General features: G+C 52.6%; 1 protein-coding gene across 9 annotated transcripts in view; it reads right to left on the bottom strand.

Moving 5' to 3' along the window:
- Bcor (BCL6 corepressor) overlaps positions 1-23,649 on the bottom strand; it is a 97,800-nt gene that overhangs the window by 17,972 nt on the left and 56,179 nt on the right. For 4 of the 9 annotated variants that reach the window (XM_013509214.1, XM_005413279.2, XM_005413277.2 and 1 more), the window contains exons 2-6: positions 7,281-7,406; positions 5,639-5,717; positions 1,879-4,722; positions 1,194-1,247; positions 523-709 (exon numbers count right to left, since the gene is read on the bottom strand). In XM_013509214.1, the coding sequence (XP_013364668.1) occupies positions 523-709; positions 1,194-1,247; positions 1,879-4,722; positions 5,639-5,717; positions 7,281-7,366 (3,250 nt within the window). In that variant the 5' untranslated portion in view covers positions 7,367-7,406. The remainder of the gene's footprint in view (positions 1-522; positions 710-1,193; positions 1,248-1,878; positions 4,723-5,638; positions 5,718-7,280; positions 7,407-23,649) is intronic. The other 5 variants (XM_005413280.2, XM_005413278.2, XM_013509217.1 and 2 more) reach the window with 3 other exon arrangements.

The following is a 23,649-nucleotide window of genomic DNA, read 5'->3' on the forward strand; positions in this document are numbered from 1 at the left end:
ATCCTCCACCACGGGCAGAGCCCTCTGACATATGCCACACTTTCTGGGATCTTGCCGCCAACTCCCAAGCATGGCAAATGAACCAGACACAATAAATGACTGCACTCATCTCAACGGCACCTTCACCCTCCTTCATCCCATGTCAGTACAACAGGTACTCTCCATCCCTATCACAGTGGCACCGTGGGGACAGCTGGGAGGACCATCCCTCCCACACGCGGCCGGCTCCATGCCTCCGCCCGTGACTAGGCATGGGACTGGTGCCTCTTTATAAAAGGAGCTGCGTCCAAGGAGTGCCCTTTCAGATGCCCCATTCTGTCTGACACAACATGCAAAAGGCGAGTCAACCCTACCCTTCACTCCACACTGGCAAGAGCAGCCCATTTCTCCAAGTAGTGGCCAACTGGACCCTAGGTCATCGTTCCCAAATTGCTTCCTCTCGCCACCCTGGGTGCTGAATGAGAACAGGGTGGTCCCAACCTCACTGACGGGCACCACAAGCCAGCTGCTGGGGTTACTTACATCTCTCACTGTCATTCTGGTCAGCAACGGCCTCCTCCAGGGCGACCGACTTTGGCTTTTTGTCCTGATTTCCTTTCAACCTTTCCCAGTCGGCTGGGTTGAATTTGCAAACCTCGGAGTCTTTGGTTCCTGGGTGGCCACCTTCTCTCTCTTTCATCTCCAACTCTGAGAAGCGCATCATTGCACGCTAGAAAGAGAATGGAGACGGAAAAGAAAAAAAACAACACCTTACCATAAAAGCTATTTCATGTGCCTTACACTAAAGGAAAGTATTTTCAAAGAAAAGTTTGCCCAAAACCAACCACAATTTATGAGATACAACTCAGATATTTTAAAGTTTAACAGGTAAAATGTAAGAGTATCTACTATATGGAAGTAGCCACACATTCTTTACCCGTAAAGTTGTATATATATATAGATATAGATGCGCTGTGTATGCAGAGCCATACACACACTGTTGCATAAAGACAGACATTCTCTTTTGAAGGTAAATAAAACAAAACAAAAACACAATGCAAAGAAAACAAAAGAAAAACACAACAGAAAAGAAACAAAATGCACAATGAATAAAGACGACCATGGCCCACAAACTTCCCTTTGTATATTTGGAAATGAAATTTAACTCAAAAGGTTTATGTAAGATTCTAGTAATAAAAATTTGAAGAACTGACCTCACAGTAAGCAGCGGGTAGACATAAAATACTGTCCTCTTGTAATCCTTCCATCTATGTAATTAAAATGGGCACTCAATGGATCATTTAGATAACTTCATCCATTTTTATAAGCATAAACCAATTTTTTTCTTAACATTGCAAAACAATTTGGCTTTATTCATCTTTTAATTAAAAGTAAAATATCTTAAGGAAATTCCTATACAACATCTATCATAATTCACTAGCAAATTAAATACATACGCTATCCCTTTAAGCGACCTTTTTCTTTCTTTTTGGTGAAAAAATTGCGATTCCCACAGACATATTGCTGCTACACATCTCCACCAAGTACCAAGTAAGACATCCTAAGCAGTGCTTCTATATATACTTGCTTTCTTACAGGCAGAGAAATCAAAGCAATTGATAGGTAAATGTCATGCAGTCTTTAGACATCCTTCATAATAATTAAAACTTGTTATCAGCATTCCAGTGGAGTTCTTACAATCTACAGAGTAACAACTTAAAAAAAGTATCCAGACACACAAAGTATCCGCTTAAGAGCTACCCTCACTGAGCACATCTCATACACTCAAGTTACCATAAGTGTCATTAACCAAATCTGCCTGGTGCCCTGCCCCCCACCCCGTGCACATTACAAAGCTGACCACTCAAAAGGGCCCTGAAGTTCCAGTGGGGGGCTCACCTGCAATGCGCGCTGCTCCCGGCTGAGCTGACTGGAATCTGCATACAGTTCTGTAGTGACACACTTGAATCGGTCACCCACGTAACCCGCTGAGTTTGCGATTCTCTTTGCCAGCTTAGACGGCTTCGGTTTCAGAACTTTGCCATCATTGGATTCGGCCTCATCGGTTCCATCTTTGGTATAGGTGGGGGTGATGTCCACACTCGGAGGGGCACCGCCCACACAAAATGGTTTGGGATCCTCTTGGGTTTTACCAAAAGTTCCGGTGGGGCCATCGCTCCCCAGAGTTTGCTCCAGGAAAGGAGTTGCCACTGATACCCCTAGGTTCTCTTTGTTGGTTCCTGCTGGGACACTGTCCTTGCTTGAGCAGAACACTGGCTGGCCTGAAGGCTGTTTGAAAGCATAAGCTTCGTGGAAGTCACTGATGCGCCCCAACTCCTCCCGGAGAGCGATGAAGTCGCGGTGCTGGTGCAGCGTGGGGTCTGTCGGGGGCTTGGCGGGCTCGGCATTCTGGGCCACGCTCTCGGTGGTGAAGCTGGCTTTGGACACGCTGGCCTCGGTTTTATTATCTGACTCTTCTCGGAGAAGGTCTACGTAGACGAGCTTGTCACTTTTGGCAACAGCCTTCCCTTGATTCCAGCTGGGGTTCGGCTTCAGGTTCTTGTCGGCAGGAACTTCTGGGTGTAACTTGGTGCTGCTGGCTTCCAGCATCTCAGAAAACCGACTGCGGAGGGCTGGGTCCTCATAGCGGGCTCTCTCGTGGGACCGGGACCTCCGCTCTGGTTTCTCCTCTTTAGTGATCTCCATGGGTGTGTGTGGAATCAACATGGGATGCACCATGCCCAACCCCAGGGCATCTTGGTAGGTCACAAACTCTGGCCGGCCTGTGGGCAGCCCATAGGGTAGGCCAGGCTTTGGGGCAAGGTGCCCAGGAAACAGACTGCCATTGGGTAACAACACTGGGTGAGGGTAGACAGGTCCTTTGCCATGTAAAGAGAGGGGACTTATGGCAATGCCCTCGGGCGCTGGGTAAGGGAGGTAACTCCTGGGGTAGGGAATTGGTGGGGACCTGAATGCCTCGTTTGGAGATAGAAATATGGAGCTTGGCGGCAGGCCATTCTCGTTCACTTTGAAACTCGGTTCTGGGTTGCTGGCTTTGGTGCCCTTGCTGCTGGTACTGCCACTGTGCTTGGCAGGCGTGGTTGGGGGCTGGCCCACATGCTGAATGACGGATGGCGTTGTGTCCACAGAGCTCCTGCTTGTCTTGGTGCCATCCGTGTTGGCATTGGGGGCCGGCGACGCAGAGGCAGGGCGGCCTGCGCTTGACACTGACCCTGAAACATTAGCGATCACAGCATCTGTGCCACCCATGCGGGGACACGAGGAACTCCGCTGCTGCGGTATGGCCCAGTCCAGCGCCTTGTTTTTCAGGGACATGCTTTTGCCATTGTTCTCTTCATTGGGACTTGGCCCGGGCACCACCCAGGATGAGGGAGCAGTGCTAATGATTTCAGATCTATAGATAGTACAGCCATTTCCTGGAGGAGATAATGTTTCTTTTGGAATCTCACTTCCAGAGAGCACTAAGCCACTGCCAGCCCGGCTGTGAACCAGGACCGTGGGCGCCATCTTTTTCATGTGGTCAGCTTTGGAAGCATCTACATCCACCACTTTAGAAGACAAGTCTAGTGGCTTATCTGTGACGTCTTTGGTAACGGTCTGCTTCTCCAACAGAGGAGGTGAACCCCCATCTTTTCTGTCTTGAACCGTTGCCTTCCGGGGGTGCCCGGGCACTGGCTGGGCACTCTCTCCCCCTTCTGCACCTTTGGAATACTTGCCATTGGAGAGCCTAGCCACTGGGAACTCACTGCTCACTGTCATGTATGGCTTCGACAGGGTGACCGAGGGGGACGTGGAGATCCTGGCATAGTGCTTGTGGAACTCAGAGTATGTGTCTGCAGCGGGCTGGGTGGGAAGGTGGACTCGGGGCGAAGGCCGAGGCGAGGGGGGCAACAGGAGAGCTGTGTCCCCAGGCAGGCCACTGGAGACCGCCTTCGCAGAGGGCACCCTGGGCTGTTTACTGTTCTGGATGTGGGGATACGTGTGGGAGTCAACCGGGTTCCCAGGGCTGACGCCCATCTTCCACGGGAGGCTTTTGTCTGCGCAATGGACGAGAGGTGGGATGGCTGGGGAGGCTGAAGGCGTCGAGAGCCTCATGGGTGAAGCCAGGGATGATGGGATGTGGGGACTGACGTAGTGAGGGGGTGGCAAGTAGAGGAAGCGTTCCCCATTGGTGCAGACTGGAGAATACAGTGGCTGGGCCAAGCTGTAGGACTGCTGAGGTAGCAAGGCCTTGTACATGTTCAGTGAATACTTATTTGGCGAGTCGAGGAAAGGATAGATGGCTGGTGTGGCCCCCTCCATGTAAGGATTGACCCAGGGCAGCCGCAGGTAACTAGCACCATTGATGTTGAGAGGGCTCTGTTTGTCGCTGGCAGGCCTGTCCAAGCCCAGGGTTTCCGCTGTGGCCACAGCACTTTTTTGTATTCCAGGCGGTGTTTTGTATATAGCACTAAAGCCATTTGGGGGTTTTCCAGAGACAGCAGAAGCCTCCACTGTCTCAGGCGTAGTCGGTTTGAACTGCATCTCCGGGTTTCTTTCAGAAGAGAAGCCAAGGCCACCAAGAGCACTTGTGGCAGCCTCCCGACTTTTCTCTGTTCCCAGTCCACATAAGCTGGAATAGACGATGTTTCCCGGGACCCGGAGCCCTTCCCGGATGAGGCCTGTGCGGTCCATGCTCAGCGCTGCCAGGCCATCGATGCGATGAGCGGTACTTGCGTCCACCTTGGCGGAAGGACAACACGTGTGTTACTCGGGACACTTGTCAAGGCAGCAGCATAAGCCCCAGAAAAAAACAGCCAACTAGGTCACATGCCACCCGCCTTACCACCAGAGCACTGCCCCCTCCTGCTTATCCAACGCCTCCTGCAGCCTGCCTTCTTGCCCCTGCCCAACTGGTCCTCTGGAAGCAAGCAAAATGTCGATCCCTTTGGACTGGAGGCCCAAATACTAATCCAGCCATCTATGAACTCTAGAAAATTCACCTTTTCAGCAAAAATTCTGTGTTGCAACTGAAAAGACACCAACTGCAATATTTTCCACATCCCCTCCTGGGCTACAGGACTCACATTAAGCCTCTGAGCCCTGTTACGGTTCAAGGAGTAGGTGTGTTCGCTTCGTTTGTCCTAGAGGACGTAGGAAGGCATCATTTAACAGGACAAGAAACAATCTTCAGTGGGACAACTGGAATGGAGAACTTTAGCCGGCTCATTTCTAAATCAATAGAGGCCAGGGGTCAAACTGTGGTTGTGCCTTTTGACTTCCTGTCCCTGGTGCCCAAAAGACAGCCTGGGTTTCATGTTTTACTGGAATGGTAAACCCTAAGCGGCTATGTGGAGGCTGGAAACGAACCCAGCTGGGAGCGCTGATGTGGCACGTAGCTCATCAAAGACAAGGCTGTACACATCCCACCAGTCAGTAGGGGACGGGATCCATTATGGGATGGAGCATGTCAAAACAAACGCGCCACCAAGCTCACCAGAAGTGCTTGGGTGGGGCCCTGTCCTGCGCCAGAGGCTTTCTGCTCAGCTGGGCCTTGAGCCCCTTCCAGAGCCCCTTAATGGTATGCCAATTAATGCACAATTGATTACAGATCACTGATACTCTGATACCGCGTCCACAGAAGTCATTAATCTCTTACCACGTTGTGGTTCAAGGGATTCTCTTCCCTCAGTTCCAGTCTGGCTTTTGAAGCGTCACCATCATTTACAGGAATTTTCCTATTTAAAAGGACATACCAACTTCATGAGAACACCCATTTCTGTTTTTTTTGTTTTGTTTTTGAAATAGGGTCTCGCTATATAGTTCCGGCTGGCCTTGAATTCACTATGTAGCCCAGGTTGGCCTCAAACTTGTGGCAATCCTCCTGCCTCAGCCTCCCAAGTGCTGGGATTACAGGTATGAGCCACCACATCCAGTGAGAACACCCCTTTTTGAATCTAACTTTCACAGATCTCCCCAGACCAGACCAGCTTCCACCAATCTTTTCTCTACATGTCCTTAACCCTTCCCCCAAGACCCATTGTGAAAACTGCCCCCAAAACATGACTCAATTCACCCCAGAGAAACAAACAAGAAAGACAGGATCTTTCATGTACGAGGACATGAATTACAGATGTCCGCAAGGTGGGTAAACCCGAAATTAAGAACAACCCTTTCTCCCACATGACCTTTTTCTCTAGAAAGGCCAAAGATGAGGATCATGCTGGGAGGTCAGAGACTATGGGTTGGCCCCCTTCATCAACTACTTTCTATGGCAGTCACTGGGGAAAGTTATTTGTTTTATTTTGTTTTTTGAGATAGGGTCTCACTATGTATACTTCAGGTTGGTGATCTTCCTGCCTCAGCCTCCTGAGTGCTGGGATTGTAGGCACACAGTCATAAATCACCATGTCCAGCCCCAGGGCAAATTTTTACCCCCCCCCCACAAAATCACAGACAATGTGCTATGAAAGTGGTTTCCATGGTGATAATGAAGTCATGTGACTGACTGCCTTTACTGAAATGATGGGGGAGATACACACTAGCATCATACAAACGTCAGCTGCCCGAGCTGAAGAGGAAGCTGCACATCTGTGCCAGGCTGCTGCGGCTTCCCTGGGACTTGTTATCATCAGAAAGCATCGATAGAGAAAGTGCTCGGTGCCAACGTTCAAATCCCCGGGATAAAACTGTTCACAAGCAGCAGAGGAAAAGTTTCATCATTACCCCAAAGAACAGCTTCAATCACCTACTGCTGCTCAGCTGCCACTACCTCACTCCAAAATGTCTGATTAGGAACCAAAACACAGAGCTGCTGGGAAGCTAAAGCCAGGGGGCAACGGCCCCACCAGGCGGGCAGCAGTGGGTAACCCGAGCCCTGGGGCTGCACTCGAGGCAAGGGTGGCCACCTCCCCATTCATTACTGAGCAAACTATTTGTTTTAAAAGCACATGGAATGCTGATCCACCTGGGCCCACATTCCTGACATTTAGAGTTAAAGCAGCATATACACTGGGATTAATTCTCCTTCATAAATATGAAATAATAAATTAAGGACGAAAGTGCACTGAAAGGCCGCTTTAGGGGCTAATCTTTTAAAGGGCGGCAATGCTTCGCTGAGACGGTTGCCTGTTCAAACTGTAAATCAAGGGCCGCCAGCTAGGTGGGAGATCTCCCCCAGCCCTTCTGGGTCCCCTCCGGCTGTGAGAAGGTAAGGAGGGCTTCGGCACAGGCTCTGTTCAGGAGCGTGGGGATGGTGACCAGCTCTCCCTCCCCAGGCCTGGCGTGGGGGCCACATTCACCTGTCTTCGCTTGTCCCACACATGCGGACCCTCTCGCTGTTCATCCAGCTGTGAACGTTCCCATACAGGGGGGTTGCTGAAAGCATGTCGTCTTCTTGGATGGCAGCTTTGCTTCAAGCGTCTAGTCTGTTTAAAAAAAAAAAAAAAAATCCCAGGAGGTTGAGTAAAGGACAGCCAAATGAGGAACTAGGGAAGGCTTCTTTAGAGGCAATTCATACAGGACGCAGGCCGTGCTTGATGGTCTACAGACGTCCATGAGCTAAGGACCCACCTGACCCAAGCAGGCATTCGGGGGGTGTGGGGGGGTGCAGCTTCCCTGGCAGGAGGCAGCAGGGGAGAGGAGCAGTTGAAAGTGAAACATGTGGCCCCATCCAGGGCACCGCACACGTCCTTGCACCAGCTGCCCCCTCTTCCCAACCTACAGAAGTGGTGGTCAAGGGAGAAAATCACTCTTGCCACTCACTGGCTGCAACAGAGGGAAGGAAGCCTTTACTCAAGGGGAGGCTACAGAGCAACAGCTACAGGGGCCACTGCCCTGAGGTGGCCCTGGCAGGCACACACTGATTCTTCTTGGGGCTGACAGGGAGAAAGAACAACAGTGAGGTGTTGGCCGCAGACAGAGCTCTGGCTCCTTTCTAGGGCTGAACTTCCAAAGCTGTTGTGTGTGCAACGTACAGATTAGGGGGTGAAAGAGTCGGTGGGCGGCTCAGCTGCCCCACCCGAGAGCCCTAGATTAGATTAAGCACCTAACCTGGGTGGTTTTGCCTGGGTGGTTTTTCCTGGGAGCTGCAGAGGGAGGAGGCTGAGTAATTCAATGACGCTCGTTCGCTGGGGACAAGAAATCATTAGCAAGCGCACAAGTCTTTGCAGCCCAGGCTGATGGGCTCTCCCACCGATGGTCAGCACACACGGGGAGCTGGGAAACGCCACCCATTTTCCACCTCCCGGGAGGGGGAGGCTGCTGAGCCAGAGGATCCCAGACCACCTCCCCCCTTACCTTCTCTGCCCACTGCCCCCACCCACATCACATTCTAGTTTGCTGCATGAGTGAAGGGTCAGGACAAGCTGCATTTTATTAACAGGATTATCACGGCGCGTGATTTATCCTCGTGCAGGATTTTAATTGCTCTTTGGAGGTTGAGCCGTTTCTTTTGACTGCGCTTCAGCCCATATCCTGCTGTTAAATGCTGGGTTAATAAGTAGGGGAGCCTTTAATGCCTGGGACCGATGGCCCTCGGCAATTCCCTGCTCACAAACACATCTCAGTTTCCCTTGTCCAGGACCGGCCATGGCAGTTTTCCACTGGACCCAAACCTGAGTGTGAAATAATTGGCGTGCAGAGCATCAGGGGAACTTTTCTTTCTCCTCCCTCACACACCCACCCACACAGTTTCCGAAAGCCCAAATGTTCCCTAAGTCGACACATTTCCTTTGTTAGCAGGAGAAAATATGCAAATGCTTGCTTTTACACTTTAGCACAGGGAGGAACAGACTGCCAGGTCGGGCGGTTGGAAGAACCAGGTCTGGGGACTCTTCTGCCCCAGTGACTGGGGGTGGGGTGGGAGAGCAGTCCAGCACTAAATCCAAAAATCAAGCTACTCTTCCGAGTGTCTCTGTCCCTAACTAGGTCTTTGTCCACCAGCGTCCCCCACCCTATAGAACATCATCTGTTAATCAAAATCCACGTGCACCGACACACCATGCATAGTTAGAGCTCGACAGTGAAGCTGGAAGGGAAAGGGCCAGAGGAAGAGGCAGAAATCTGCAGAGGCATCATCGGGCAGGGTGGGCTCCTAGGACGCTGTTTCCCTAGGAAGTGTCTTTTTCTTCAGGCACACCAGACCTTTCCAAGATGCTAGCTAGCCACAACTCCCCCCAAAAGACCAACTTGGGTGTTGGGGAAGACTGGTGGGCGAGGGGGATCATAAGCTTTTTTTTGGTTGTGCAAATATACAAAGCAAGTGGGGAAGGCCACACCACCAGTGCTGGGCAGACCACACGGCACATTCCACGGCGTGTCCATCTTCCCAGCCATCACTGCCCATTCTACCAACAAAAGGAAGACATTCTGGGTGGCCTAATAGGAAAAGAAAGTAGAGCACCATTCCTTGGTGCCAGTGTGTCTTGGTCATGGGGCTGCAGCAGTGGAACCACAACACGGCATCCCCTCAGCACACACTGATGCAATGCACACATCCCACCGGGAGCAAAGGGGTTGTTTAATCAAGCTCCAGAGGAAAGGGTGAAGGGAGAAGCTGTACCTAAAAAAAGTCAATCTTGTGGTATCCTTTTAGACAAGCTGCTTCACCAGGTATGGTGGTGCACACCTGTAATCTCAGTACTTGGGAGGCTGAGGCAGGAGGATAGCTGCAAGTTCAACGCCAGCCTGAACTACATAGGAAAAACCTGTCTCAAAAAACCAAATACAATAAATAAATTAACTAAACAAGCTGGCTCCTCCACATCTCCTTGAGCAGCCAACCAGGTTGGAGAAGGGGCTTTCAAGCACCTTACTAAGGAACAAAATCATCAACAGCAGCAGCAGCAGCTGCCACCCACGGGGTACCTGACCCCTCCCCAAAAAGGTCAGTGGCCCCCTCTCTGGAAAGAGTTTTCTTCAGAGAAGGCAGCCTGGAATAAGGGGAGGCAGTACAAGGTAGCCTGGAGGTGTGCGGGACCCCTGTGTGCTCACTATTCTCCAGGACTGTCCTTCAGGGTTTTCAATATTAATGCCGCACAGATAAATGACACCGGCCATCAGAATGAAGCGTTTTCACATGCACAGGGCCAGACAGAGGGTGGAGACCAGGAGCGCATTTAGTGTCCTCTCTGTATGTGTGGTTTTGGAAGGAGGGGGCTGAGGATGAACGCAAGGAAGCAAAGGGGAAGGGGTGCACTGTGGGATCCTACTGCAGACTACACACACACACACACACACTCTCTCTCTCTCTCTCTCTCTCTCTCTCTCTCTAGCTGCCCCATGAACTTTTTGTGAACTGTTTAAAAGTGGAGGTCTGTTGAACAAACAGCGGCGCCACTGCCAACCATAATTTCATTGCAACAAGCTAAAGACTTTTAACTCTTCAGGGGCCTGGCCAAAGAGGAGCAGAATGGAAAGAGCCAATGAGAAGCGGCCCTGCCCGGCACTTCCCCTGGGTGACAAACAAGAACTGCCCAAGACCCAGCGGGAATATCCTTGGCAAAGGCCAGCCCCTGAAGCAAGACTACCTGTCACCTGCAGTCACCTATAGCCACACCGGGGTTCTCTGAGACGCAAAGCGCAGGGATACTTCGACGAAAAGGCATACCACTTCTAGAAGCTGCTGCTGAAATGGCTATGGCCTTGGGTTTTTCTGTTTTGTTTTGTTTTGAAACCTCTAAGGCAAAGAGCTTTAAAATTGACTTTGCTGACCCTTGGCCTTGGGAGAAGGTGGAAAGGGCAGAAAGATCTGATTTGGATAACAGATAGAGCACCTCAAGGCCCTGGCGGCTATATGTAAGAGATGCATTTGCCCCCAGGGTTCAACTCCAGCCACCACCCTCCCCCCTTCCCCCTGCAGCCTCTGCTTCTAGAAGTGCCAAGATGTGTGAAGTCACTCATGAAAAGCACTTTACAAGCACCAACCTGTTCCCAGTGCGAGCTGCTAAGCTGTACCTTGACGCTGGGTTTTAACTCTTTCTTCCAGCAGTGGAGAAAGGGGTAAGAAGCGGGGATAGAGACGAAGAGGCCAGACCAGAAAGGGTGGTTCCTAGAGAACAGCCTGAACTACAGTCAGCCAGTTCCAGGGAGAAACCTGGCTTGTACATCACAGGCACAGTGTGGTCACGGCTCTTATCCTCCTGGTGACTGAAAGCGTGGGAGAGCTTGGGTCACCCGGGCAAACTTGAAGAGGTCATCTGCTCCACAGCCAAAGGTCATGGTTAGAGAACCTGCGTCCCTGGCCCTGACCCTGGGGAGAAGGGCTTGGCTGGCAGAAGTGGGTCAAAGAGGGTCCTTGGAAAGGAGCTGTCCCCCAACCTTGGCATCCTTGAGAAGGGGCACTGTTGCCCTTTGTGAAAAGAGGTAAGGAAGCACGACGGGCCCCAGGGAGCACTCGTGGCTGTCATTTCACTGGTTCTTGCCATCAGGACACCTTTGCAGATGCGCGGAGAAAAGGACAGAACACTTGTTTTTTTCTTTCCAGGCCAAGATTTCCCCTGCAGACAGCAGCAGGCAGGTTGAAAGGAAGGCGCGCAAGCAGAGAGCAAGGAGGGGAGCAGTGTGGTCCCTTCCTAATCCTCCTCCTCCCACTCCAGCTCCTCCTGCACCAGGCCACTTTCCACAGCTCCACCCCCAAGGCAGCCAGTTTCCTTTCCTCTCCCAAGGGGCACCAACAATATGGGCACATCACCATGGAAACAGCCCCACACCCAGAAATCAAACCATGCCCCCCAGCTCCCCACACACATACAGATGGTGCCCCATCTTCGGTTTCGGTTCTTTCTGAAGTCCTCTCACTAGCAACCTGCCCCCCTCCCCACTGGGCAGTTATCCATCCAGTCAGTGGCCAAAAGGGCTGGACAGTTTGCAGTGGCCTCTGGCTCAGATGGCAGAACAGGCACCAGTGTCTGGGTCCTCTTCAGGTGAGGGATTCTCACTGCCTACGTGGCTGATTCTGAGCAGAACACGCAGGAAGAACATGGTCACCGAAGCCTCCCAGCCCCCCCTCGCCGCCAGTGTGTCTCTGGGCAGGTGGCGGAACCTCTCCAACCTCGGTCCACTCTGTAAATATTTGGCACTGTGTTTTCCAGGGGATTCAGCTGTACTATGGACCCGGGTTTTGCCTGGCAATAGCTGGAGCTGGCCATGCTTCCCCTCACTGGACAGCATCGGAGGGCACCGAGTGGGCTGTGCGGCAAGCCCCGGATCGGAGCCTGGTCACTCGCTGCACGGAACCACTCCATCCCGGGGGAGGGCTCAGGCAGCCAGTGAGGGCCTTCAGCGGAGTTTTGTGGATTTCACCGAAGCCAAAGCAAGCGCCAGCCCTTCCTGGGGCAACTCCAAACCCAGACTGAGTCACGGCAGCACGGCTCCTGGTGTCAAGGCAGGGAGGGGTGAAGAAGTTCCTATTTTAGGATGTTGGGGGGAGGGCTTTGTGGGGGTGGTAGATGCGAAGAAAAAGCTTTCTCGCATGTGCAGTGTGGGCGGGTCTTCCTGGCCTGCTTTGCCAGGGGTATGTATCTGGAGACTTGGGGACCCCCAAGCGGTTAACCGGGACCTGGGCCAAGCAGCTTCCGTGGCAGAGGGAGGTTGCTGGCCCGGTCCCTCCCTGCACCCCATGGCACTGGGAGATGGAACCCAGCCTGGCCAGGTGCTGTATCTTGGCACACTCCAAGCTATAGCCATGGCTACAGCCTCTGGGGGCGTCCTCATCCGGGTCCCCCACTGTTGCATTAGTGCATTAGTAAGATTGAGCTTGGGAGCAAAAGGAGGCAGGCTGCCCAGCAGCCCTGGCCTTTCAAGAATCCAGAACCTTCCCAACCTCCTCCCAGAGCACCTGGGTCAGAGCAGAGTGAACTTGGCCCTCCGGTGGCAGCAGTGGAGAGGGGGAGGGGGGAGGGGCGGCCCCCTCCTCCAGCACCTCCGCCGAGCGTGATCGGTCTGCAACAAAGGGATTTTCTCTCCCACCATACACGTCTGAGCAGCTCAGGACTCACCAGCCCCCTCCTCTGCCAAGGTCCCAGAGTGGGAGGCCACTAGGGCACACACCCACACCGAGACATGCATGCCCCTGGCGGGTCTTCCAGGAACTCCAGCAGTCTCTCCCAGAGGCGCCAACCTCCCCAATCCCGGACTCTAGTTAACCCCTCTGACCCTGCAGCCCAGTGCGAGCTTCCGTGGTCCCCCTTCTCCAGCTTCCAGTTTCTACCAAACCTCCTGCACTGGGCCCTGAATCTCTGACAAAAAGATACTTTGGGTGGGCCCCAGGAGAACCGAAGAAATGTTGTCAAGCTCATCCAGGAATCAGCGGTGCAGACCCCTCCCGCCAGCATTCTGGGCTCCCTTCTGCTCAGACTGGAGGGTTGCTTCTCTGGAGGCCTTCTCTAGAAAGATGGGAGCCAAGGGCAGCCAACTGTGAAGTCGGGGAGGGTGCTGCTAAGGCTCCAGGGAGGGGACACACTAACTGGGATTGACCGAGAGTGGCTGGCGGAGATCATGTACTCAATCTCTCAGAGACCCTGGGTGTACACTTCCCCTCCTCCCGGGATGGCCTGTCCTGGCGTCCTGTTCCTTTCACTTCCCTCCACTGTTGGGCCACACCAGGAGTCAGGGACCCACCTGTGTATTCAAGAAGGTGGGAGGAGGTTAATTTGGAGACAGGTGTCCCTGAACAGGAGGCCACCCCGCAGTGGAAACCTAAGAAACTCAGGAATTTCCCTTACTCCTGGCCTCCAAAACTCACACACCCTGCTTTAGGTCTACTCCCTACTCCCCAGTCTACACCACCCGGAGGCAGATGCTGAACAAATGCTCCACACCAAGCCTCCAAAGGCCGCATCAATGTCCTTCTGTCTCTATCAAGGCTTTGTAGGAATAGAAGGCATTTAATGCCACCCCTCCCAACAGAAAGGAGCAAGCTATATCATAAGGCTAATAACTGCTATCATTAGAATACACAGGAAGCACAAAGGAACTTTTATCACATAAAAGATGCGGAAAATGCAGGGCTCCTCGCTGACTGTGCAGAGCCTGGGAGTCCTAGAAGGTTGAGATGAGGGACTGAGGAGAGGGATACCCACTGTCTTTATAAGGAACAATAGGAATCCCATGTCTGCCACTCAGTTTTGGAACTCAAAACACCCCAAAACAAATCCGTGGAACAACTCCGCTATAGATAGAGGCCCATGAATTTTTGTAGCTGTTCAGGGCTTAATTACTCCTCCTTGATCCGTGGGACTAGACACGACTTCGCCAAGGTTAAAATGCCCCGAACAGGGGCGAGCAGATGTGAGCGAGCTGGCAGACGCGCAAATGAGGCCTGCCTCCAAGCACGATAACAAGTGACTAATACATTGCATATCGTTGAAAGAAAATTATTTTTCTCTAATTTGCATTTGCTTGGGGGTAAAAAAAAAAAAAGCCAAGCGAGTCCCTCCTCACAAGCATGAGTCTAAATCCTGGAAATACAGCCCGGCTGCTTTAAGAGAGCTGGAAGGAGGGAAAGACTGCCAGTGTTTTGACGTTGCAGACTTGTTTATCTTTCCGCCTTTCCTCCAAGGCGAAACTCGTTTTGCAAGCAACATTCCTACAGAAAATGGCACACGTCATAAAGAGAGACCAATTTATAGAACTGGCACCGAAGTTCATGTATCACTCCAGAAGCATCTCCCAGCTCCCCACAGGGAACCCGACCAGATGCAGAAGTCCACACTAAAACTCAGAGGGTAGACCTGGGGATGAACTACCTTTGTAGTATCCTGTAGGCTCTATTCCCAGGGGCCAGCCACGGTCACAGAGACAGGAAGGGTGTAGAATTAAGTCAGCCCTAAATACTGGTCCAAGCCCCCAGGGGCGGCCAAGGTCTATCTTAGTATTCCTGGGGGCTGAAGGCTTACACCCCGTTTGGCCCCGGATGGCCCGGGACAGCCCAGACGCAGACGCACGTGCATCTCCAGGACTGGCCAAGCAGGTGATAGCTGCCACCAACAGCCCTCCTCCCCAACTCTGGGGCCTGCCTGTAGGTCTGGCGCGGGACCAGAACTCAGAGAAGGCTTGTGGCAGTGGGCATCTAGTTGGCGCCCTGAGTGGGTGGCACTGCTGGCAGGCCTCAGGGGCAGCACTTTTATGTCCTGCTGCTGAAGGCAAATGGGTTGTGGCAAACAGGAAGGTTAAAGGACAAGAGGAACCAAGAGCCAACCTGTACCCCCCCTTTCCCAGAAATACACCCTCCTCTGGGTCCTGGACCTACCCACTTGCATTTCCACTGGGAAACAGTGGCCAGAACACAATGCCTGCTGTTGCTAGCTTTGTGTGAATAAGAGGACCATTCCAGAGGGGAACAACGACCTTCAGAGCCTCTGCGACCTCCAGAAAGCCTTCAGTTACTAACATGTTCTTTCCAGTAAGCTTACTTAGGGAGCTGGAAGTTATTTTCCCAAATCTTACAAACTGCCACAAGTAGCTGAGGACTCAGGTCCATGGATCCTAGGCAAACCCTCCAGAAAGTGACACTCACAAGTGGGTCTTCTCCAGCCACCTCTGCCTAACAAGTTCCCTAAGCCACAACAGACAATACACCCCTCCTCACCCCTCCGAAGGCACAAAGGTATCACGAGGGGGGGCGGGGGGCGCGGCGCTGCTGCTGAAGGAGTGCTCTCTTCCTCATGTGAGGACAAGCTGGCCAGAAAGTGCCGGCCACCTCTGCAGCTCCTGCACAGGCCTGCGGGCCTGCATAGTGCACGCTTTGTGTAAGTGCTGAGGAGGCGCAGCGCTGCTCGCGCGCCAACAGCTGTCACATTATTTGCACTCGCTGTAAACAGCCTTCACATTCCCCCCTTACCACATAGTTAAAGCCAGACTAACAATCCACAGTTAGAGATCAAACCAACAACAGCAGCATTGTGTCTGCCTTAGCCTTCGCACCAAGCCCAGCAGCTGGCAGGTTTCTCCGGAACAAGGGACCCCCGCTCCCTCCACCCCTCCAGGCTCCAGCCAAGGCCAGCCAAGGAAGCATGCGTTTGTCAGTGCCGCTTGTTAAAGCCAAAGAGCACCGCCATTTCGCAGATTTCTCTGTGGTCTATTAGCCCTCTCCCAGAGTCTGTGCCTCTTGGTAGCCTGGGGAAGCGTGATGGGAAGAGAGGTTGCTCAGATTCCCAGGACACTCAGCCAAGCCGGAGTTGGCCTGCCCTGGCCAGGCTGGGGTCGGGACAGGGAAGCCAGCAGCTCTGCGCTTTGTGCGGGCCCCACCTAGGACAGCCTCTGGCCTTTCGGAAATTGTCCAACTCACTGAATGCTTGTTGGTCGCCCCACTGATCAAAATGTCTCCTTTATGATTTTTGGTTAAGTTGAACATTTCCATAATCGTCATTATTAGCGCAAATTACACGCCTAATCGGTCCTTAAATAGATTTTAATTAAATAATCATACAAGGCTCATTTTATGACTTAAGAAAGGCATTACTTTTCGTTATAAACTTTCCACCAGGATATGGAATAACGACAGCAGACAAATACTCTGAAAATCACCAATAACCAATGGGCAGACTGGCCTGAAATGGAGCCTTGTTGGCCCGTCTGGAACTGAAGGCGAGACCAGATACATTGTAGCGGGCGCAACTTTCAAATTTCCTCCTGAGACTGGACAAGGGATCTCTTCCTTCCAAGCGCTATTTTGCCTTCTCCCTAGCAGGGAGAAATGAACCCCCTTAACCATCTGGAGAGACTTCTCCAACTAGTCGCTTCTGGAGACCACTCCGCCCCACCCCCACCCATTTTCCACCCCAGTCTGCTGAGAGTTGTAGTGCAAAGCAGGCAGGCTGTGCTTGTTAAATGCTGTGTAAAATGCTGTTAATAAAATAATAAATACAAAGGATAGAGGCTGCTGGGTCCATGGGTGTTTTGACTGGAAATGCCTTGGCACTTGTCATGTGTTTATGGGAGGGCAGACAACTCCAGGATTTACATAGTTTGGACATTTCTGTACTTCATTTATTCTTTCCTAAATGACGTAGGCCTCGAGCTATTTCAAGTTTGCATTTGTACATAACTGTGAAATGCCTAGGAGTTTCTCCAATTAAACCAAGTTTTAAATCAGACCCAAAGCTGGAGCGTACTCTCTAGCTTGCCAGACTCCACCCTCAGCCTCACGGGCTGGAAAAAACAAACAGACCCTCCAGAACAATCCTCGGGTCCTCGAGCTCCCCATCTTCGCTCCCCGCCCCCCAGGGCAAAGGTTAAGGCGTCTTCAGATTCCAGGCCTGGCTGGGCTACACACTGTGGCAATCACCGCAGTTAGGCGCATCCTGTCCACACACTACCTCTAAAACAGTGAGCTAAAATGGGGACGAAACTGCTGGTCTGGTAAAACCCACTGCTCACAAAACAATGTCAGCAAAGGCTGTAAGGCATGCTTTAGAGGGACCAGGCATTCGTGCCTACTGAAGCTCTTTCAGCACAAAGGCTTTTAGGGGAAGAAGGGAAAAAGAGGGGGGAGGGGGAGAGAAAGGGAGGGAGGGCTCCTGTTTCAGAGCAGGCATCCCCTGAGAGTCAAGAACCAAGTGTAGCTTCAATCAAACGCTGACTTCCCCTTTGGGAGTTGAGTAGGAAACCTGATCACAGTAGCTTACTACCGGCCTGGATCCATACAGCTCTGGTTTTCTTCTCATGCTAGTAATTTTTTTAAATACATATCGATATAAAAGAAGCAATCCCTGGCAGACTTTATTGAAAACCACACTGAGTCCTCATAACATCCGGACTTAATCCCTATCAAACAAACCACAGCACCTCTGGCCTCTGCAGCGGGCCACCCCCTCTCACCTCTTCCAAGCGGGTCTCTCCCCTCCAGCCGCTCCTGTCCCTTCCCCTGAAATAATGACTGGAAGACTTGCCAAAGAGCACCTATACTGGTTCTGGAATCAATTCTTAACCATATAATGATCCCACTTAGGAAAAAAAAAAAAAAAAAGCTCAAGTCCTTTCATATGGAATCCTTTAAAAGGCAGAATGCAAAGAACTGTAACAAAGGGAAAGAGGAACCCACACAGAGGGATCCAGAGGAATACTGTTGGAGGGGACCTTTAGCCTGCATCCTCAGTCCCTGGACACTGGCCCGGCTGATCTCATGGGGTCTGGGGCAGCAGGGAAAAGAGCAGCAACCTATAGGAACATAACCAGTCATTCAAAGCAATTATTAATCCTTGGGGCCTACTATGTGCCAAGTATTCTTCTTTGATCCTAAAGGTGGATAATTATTCCCAGTCTTACAAATGAAGAAACTTACTGAGGCTCAGAGGCCATAAATAACTTGCCCCCAAGGTCACACAGCTAGTAAAAAATGGGCCACGGTCAAACTCAGTCCTGGAGTTGCGGAGAGGAGCCAATTACTGTTGTAATCGTGCCATGTGAAATCCCTGTTTTCACATACTGCCTCCTCGAAAAAGTTTGGAAGGGTTCTCAGGCCTTGCATACCCAAGCAGAGTTAAAAGACAGCGCTTAACGCCTCTGTGACTCGGCCCAGAGTGAGCCCTAAGAGCCCAGTTTCTCCTGCACTCAGTCATCTCTGGGTCCACTGAAAAGCGTTTCACAACTTCTCCCTACACTGACATGGCCTGATGTGAGGCTAAGGCTCAACAGGACACCGCTTTCCCTTTCTCCGGGTAGGTGGGTCCGACACTCTCAGGTCTCCAGAAAAGTGCTGACTGTTGGTACTAGGAATTGGGTTTGCACGATAGTTTTGCCACATAAAGCAACAAATCAAATTACCTAGACAGGGCAAAAGCCCTTTGGAAGGAACTCCTATGCCTAAGTCTCCTAGGGTTTAAACGAAAAGCCCCAGGGACCAAAGTGGGGAGAGAAGAGGGAATTTGGAGAACTACCTTGCAAGATGTCAGGCCCTAGTGGATCCTCTAGTGTTCCCACAAAACGCCAAGCCTGGAGGCAAGTTGAGGGATAGGGTGTTCCTTTCCCCAATCTTTTCTCCCCAAAGCGCTAGGCGACAAGCCTCAGGGCCCAACATCCCCTCCCCATGCTATCCTCAATTCCCAGGTGCGCTCCGGGCTTTCAGATGCTCCGGAAACTACCCACACCCGTCGACGTCGGCAGGTTCCACTGCCAGCTCAGCTCGGTGGGGATGGGCAGGGGCACAAGACACTCAGCAGCCCTGCGGGCTTCCCAGTCCGAGACCATTCGTTCTCCGGACGCCGGAGCTCCGGAAGTAAGAAGTGGCCCCGCGGCGCAACAAGGAAGGCAAGGGCTTCAGCAGTTGGACGGAGGGACAACAGTAGTGACGGGCGCTCACCCTGCTCACCAGCCGAACACGCCCCCGCGGCCCCTGGCCCCGGGCCAGCCCTCCGCAAGTGGCTTTCTCTTTTTTAAACTTTCTAGCCTAGGGCAGGCCAAGTTTGCAGCCGTCCCTTCCTCCAGCCTCAGGTGGGTCTGCCAACCCTACCGGGGAAGGGCACCCCCCAGCACAGTTAGCCAGGGGCCAGCGCAGACTTCTTCCCCCACTCCACCCTGCCCTACCCCTCCTACTTAGGCCACCTGGAGCAGACAGCCTCCGAAACGATTGCCATCCAGACAAGCCTGCGGCCGCAGCGTCCAGAGAGGAACTCCCTGCAGCCCCAACGGTCCCGCAGACCGACCGGTCCGCCGCGCTCCCGACGCGCCCTCCACACTTACGCTCTCTCCAAAGGTCTAACGCTCCGCGAGGGGGGAAGGGGAAAGAGCAAGGCGGGAAGGGGAAGGGCTGCCCCCCTTTTTTTTAACTCTTCAGAAGCTAGAGTTTTTGGTGTCCCTGGCACGATTGCGAATGCCCCAGCAGAACAATAGGAATGGGGGGTGGGGAGTGCCGGAAATGGTGCAGGAAGACCCCTATAAACCTCCCCTCCCCGTCGCTGTCTCTATTAGCTTGGAAAGACACCGGTACCTTAACTGCAATAGTGCCTTTTTATAACTTTCCCTGAACACGTCCCCCTCCCCGCATTATGAAACTACAAAGGCAAAAAGATCGCTCGCAAAGTTGTGACCTCCCGAAGCTTTTGAGCCTCTCATCTGCTCTGCCCCAGGCGCCCTGACCTGACTCACCCCCCTCCCCCAACAGTTCCCCCGTTTTGCACCTAGACAATAAATTTAGTTTAATTTAGCTTCCGGTCTTTAATTTTAGCAGGTCTCCTTTTTGCATGCAAATCAATATGGCAATTACCATCTAAAAGCTCGCCCAGCCCCGGGTCAATGTAAATTGATCATTGTCCGCCTTCCACAAAATAACACCGGGAGTCTGTGGTGCATAATGAGATTATACTGGAAACTGTCTTTTAGATCACAAATTATATTTTATGCTGTCAGGATCTTCTCCAAGCGGACTTCCCGCTTGTCTAATCACAGGGAGCCCAACCCCTGGATGCTGGCTGGGGAGACACAGCTCAAAAAAGAAAGCCTCATCAAAGTGAGGACCCCCACTTGTGAGACCCTGTACTGGGATCACCCGAAGATGAGCTTGTGCCCCGGGAGAGGAACCTTCTATAGGAAGATCGCAGAAGAGCATCCTTAATAATGAACTCCTACCCCCAAGTCAGATATTCCTTCCTGAGGACCATGTAGAAGGCAATCAGAGAAGACTGTAGGGGGCTGGCCATCAGCACACCCTCTGGCTGATAAACGCGGGCTCGGCTACCACAGGGACAGATACAGGAGGCCGGACACTCCAGCACTGCAGCTTCTCCTGACTCCACTATCTAGGCCTCACTAGGGCGGCTAGCTTCGCAAACAGACAGAATACCCTCTGCCATAAAAACTGGCAAAGAAACCGGGCCGGGTGGTGGCTCTCCAAGCCTCCCCACCCTAGTCCGGGTAAGGCCCCCACCAGACCAAATGGGGAGCCCAAACTGTGCTGCAGAGACCCTTCCCCAGAGCACTGCTCTCCTGCCCCTCAGAGGCCCCCGGGGCACCGGTGTGACCCTGAGGCCTAACAAAGGGCCTTCTGAGCTCCTTTCGCCTGGGCTGGCAGGGGGAGGGGTGGGGCACTGGCCGAGGTGGACCCACGCGGTCCACCCCACTGCGCCTGGCTGGGTCGCTAGGCCTGGTGCCCTCGAGGAAACCACTAGGATGGCATTGTCACAGGGGCTGTCAGGCATCCCAGAAGACTGTCCTAGGCTTGAGGCAGCACTTCAGCTTTTCGATCCTCCTGCCCAGCCTGCGGCCCAGCCCTGCCCCACCCGGCCCCGCCCGGCCCGGCTCCACCCAAGTGCGGTCTTCCCAATAAAAGCTGGAATTCCCGGCTGGGCTTAGACAAAGAGGGACCGCGGCAAATCGATGCCGCGGGCAAACTAAACCCTTGCCGGAGTTTACATGCGCGTCTGGGGTCACCGAGGCGCCTGCTAATCCATCCTACACAGGCTGTCCCGCCATGGTCTCCTCCAGGAAAAAAAAAAAATTAAAGCATGCCCAAATGAAAGCATACCTTCCTCCCTTTTACTACTCCAAGAGGCCACACTTCCTTCAGTTCTGCCTTCCCCATGCACCGCGCCCTACCCTACTTAGGCCAACAGAAAGACCCCAGCAGTGCCGTATCTCTTCCGGACCACGAAGTGGCAAGCTACTCCTCTTTTTCCTACCCCACCCAGGAACTCAGGGTTATGAACTCCAAATGTCTCCAGGAGGCCTCCTACCTGCTCAGCCCACACACCCTTCTGCCCAAACCAACCAGAAGTAGCCCCACTGAACTACTTTGTTTTCCTTCTAGCAAATACATTGTTTCCCTGTGAATTCCAGTGTAAATGTGGTTGTGTGGCCCACACTTCCGTACCCACTTTGGTCTCACTCTGGGGGAAAGTCTTCACCATTGAAGAGGTTTTGTCATTCAGTCTGTGCATCTAAGCATGGATGGTATGCATATGAATGCTTTTTTGTGTTTCCAAGTGACCCTCTTCACACCTTTAAATGGGCTTTTTGTCTCTAGAACGCACTTACAGAAATTCTGCCCCAGTTTCCAGCTCAACCAAGTCTGAGATTTTTCTCTTAGAATATGGCTACACATTTCTGTATTTGCATACCCATGTTTACATTCCTCTTGGCCTGTTCTTTATCTCTTACGTATCTTTCATCCCATTTGGACACTGGAGCCCAAGTGTCTTGATTTGTCTCAGCACATGTCATTCAGGCACGTAACTTAATCTGACCCTTCCTGTCTAATGCATATACCTTTCTACTTACATACATTCTTCTTGCTTTGCCTAAAATGTGGCTCATTCCCAGGCCAGACCATGGGTTCGCAGATTAAATGTAAATCCCTTTGGCCACAAACCCTTAAAAGAAAGGGAGGAGAGGGGGCAGGAGACAGTGGAATGTCAGTAATGAGTTATTTATGCATAGGGTAACCCACCCACCAATTTCAAGCTCTGGAAAGAACTAATGTCTGTGGAGTTGTATTAAATTGTTAGACCGATTCAATATTAGCCCCATATGTGTATACAAGTGATGGATCTCCACGCAGTGTCCAGACGGCTCCTATTTGCGTCTGTCTCTGCACATATCTAACTCTTTACTCTCCGCAAGTTCATGATTAAAGGTATCTATTTGTGTAGACAACTCAAGGACCCCCCCCCATTCCTGTTTTCTCCTTCTCTCTTTCTCCTCATTGTATACCTGTACATCCTGGCCTGGCACCTCAGGCTCAGGTCCGTAGTCTGCAGCAGTCTCAGTGAGAGGCCCCACCCAACTACAGCTCTGTACAGACGTTCCCTTACTTGAATGACAGCAAAAATTCTGAGCTCTACATCTGTGCCTCCCAGACTCAGTTCCTTAAGTGAGGTGCCCATTGTGTGTGTTCACAGCTCCCCCACTGACAAGTACCCGGTGAGGCTAGATCGTTTAGCAGCTGCATTTGGTTTGTCGAAGAATCGAGCCCAATGCACCAGGATGTAACCAGGCAAACACAGAAGAGAAAGGAAAACCCTAGGCCCAGACTCCCCACCCCTCCCCTCAAGCCGGCTACTCTACCCTCCAGGAATCTCTCCTAGATTCTGCCCTCCTTCCGCAATACACTACCTCTACGGCCCTTAAAGGGTTAAGAGAAACCTCGCAGCCTTCTTTCCACCCAGCTCTCTGGGCCCGCAGACTAGCTCGTTCACTCGCTGCTCACGGGAGTCTGCTGCCGTCTCCGCGGCCCCCCCGCCCGTCCTTCAGCCGGGAGGGAGCCTGCATGCCTGTCTAGACCGATCTATCACCCGCACACCAACAACACCCGCGAGAGGGTGGAGACCCTACCCAGGTCCCCCGGCCCGCATGGTTCACGGCGGGCAGAGCCCGGGGAGCGTGACGGTGCCTGTGGGGTGGGGGCGGGGAGCCACAGGCGCTGGCCGACTGGAGGGTCCTCCCCAGCCGCTGGCCCCGTACTTCCACCAGCCCGGGCTGCTGGGGCACAGCCTCAGCTCAGCGTGCTGGGCAGTCCTATTTTTATCTTGTCTAATCCCAAACTGGGCGGGGAGCACAGGCGTCGTGCTTAGAGAACAAGAGATAGGCGAGGGAGGCGGGGAGGAGCAGCCAGGCAGCGACGGGAGAGGGAGCGAGTTAAAGACACAGCGGAGGCGACCGTGAGCAGGAAGAAAGAGCGGGCTGCGCGGGCCTCGCGGCGCCGCACGCAACGCGCCGCCCCGCGAAGTTACATTCGCC

Source organism: Chinchilla lanigera, unplaced genomic scaffold (genome assembly GCF_000276665.1).
Source record: "Chinchilla lanigera isolate Chin_1 unplaced genomic scaffold, ChiLan1.0 scaffold00165, whole genome shotgun sequence".
In the NCBI taxonomy this organism is placed as follows: Eukaryota; Metazoa; Chordata; class Mammalia; order Rodentia; family Chinchillidae; genus Chinchilla; species Chinchilla lanigera.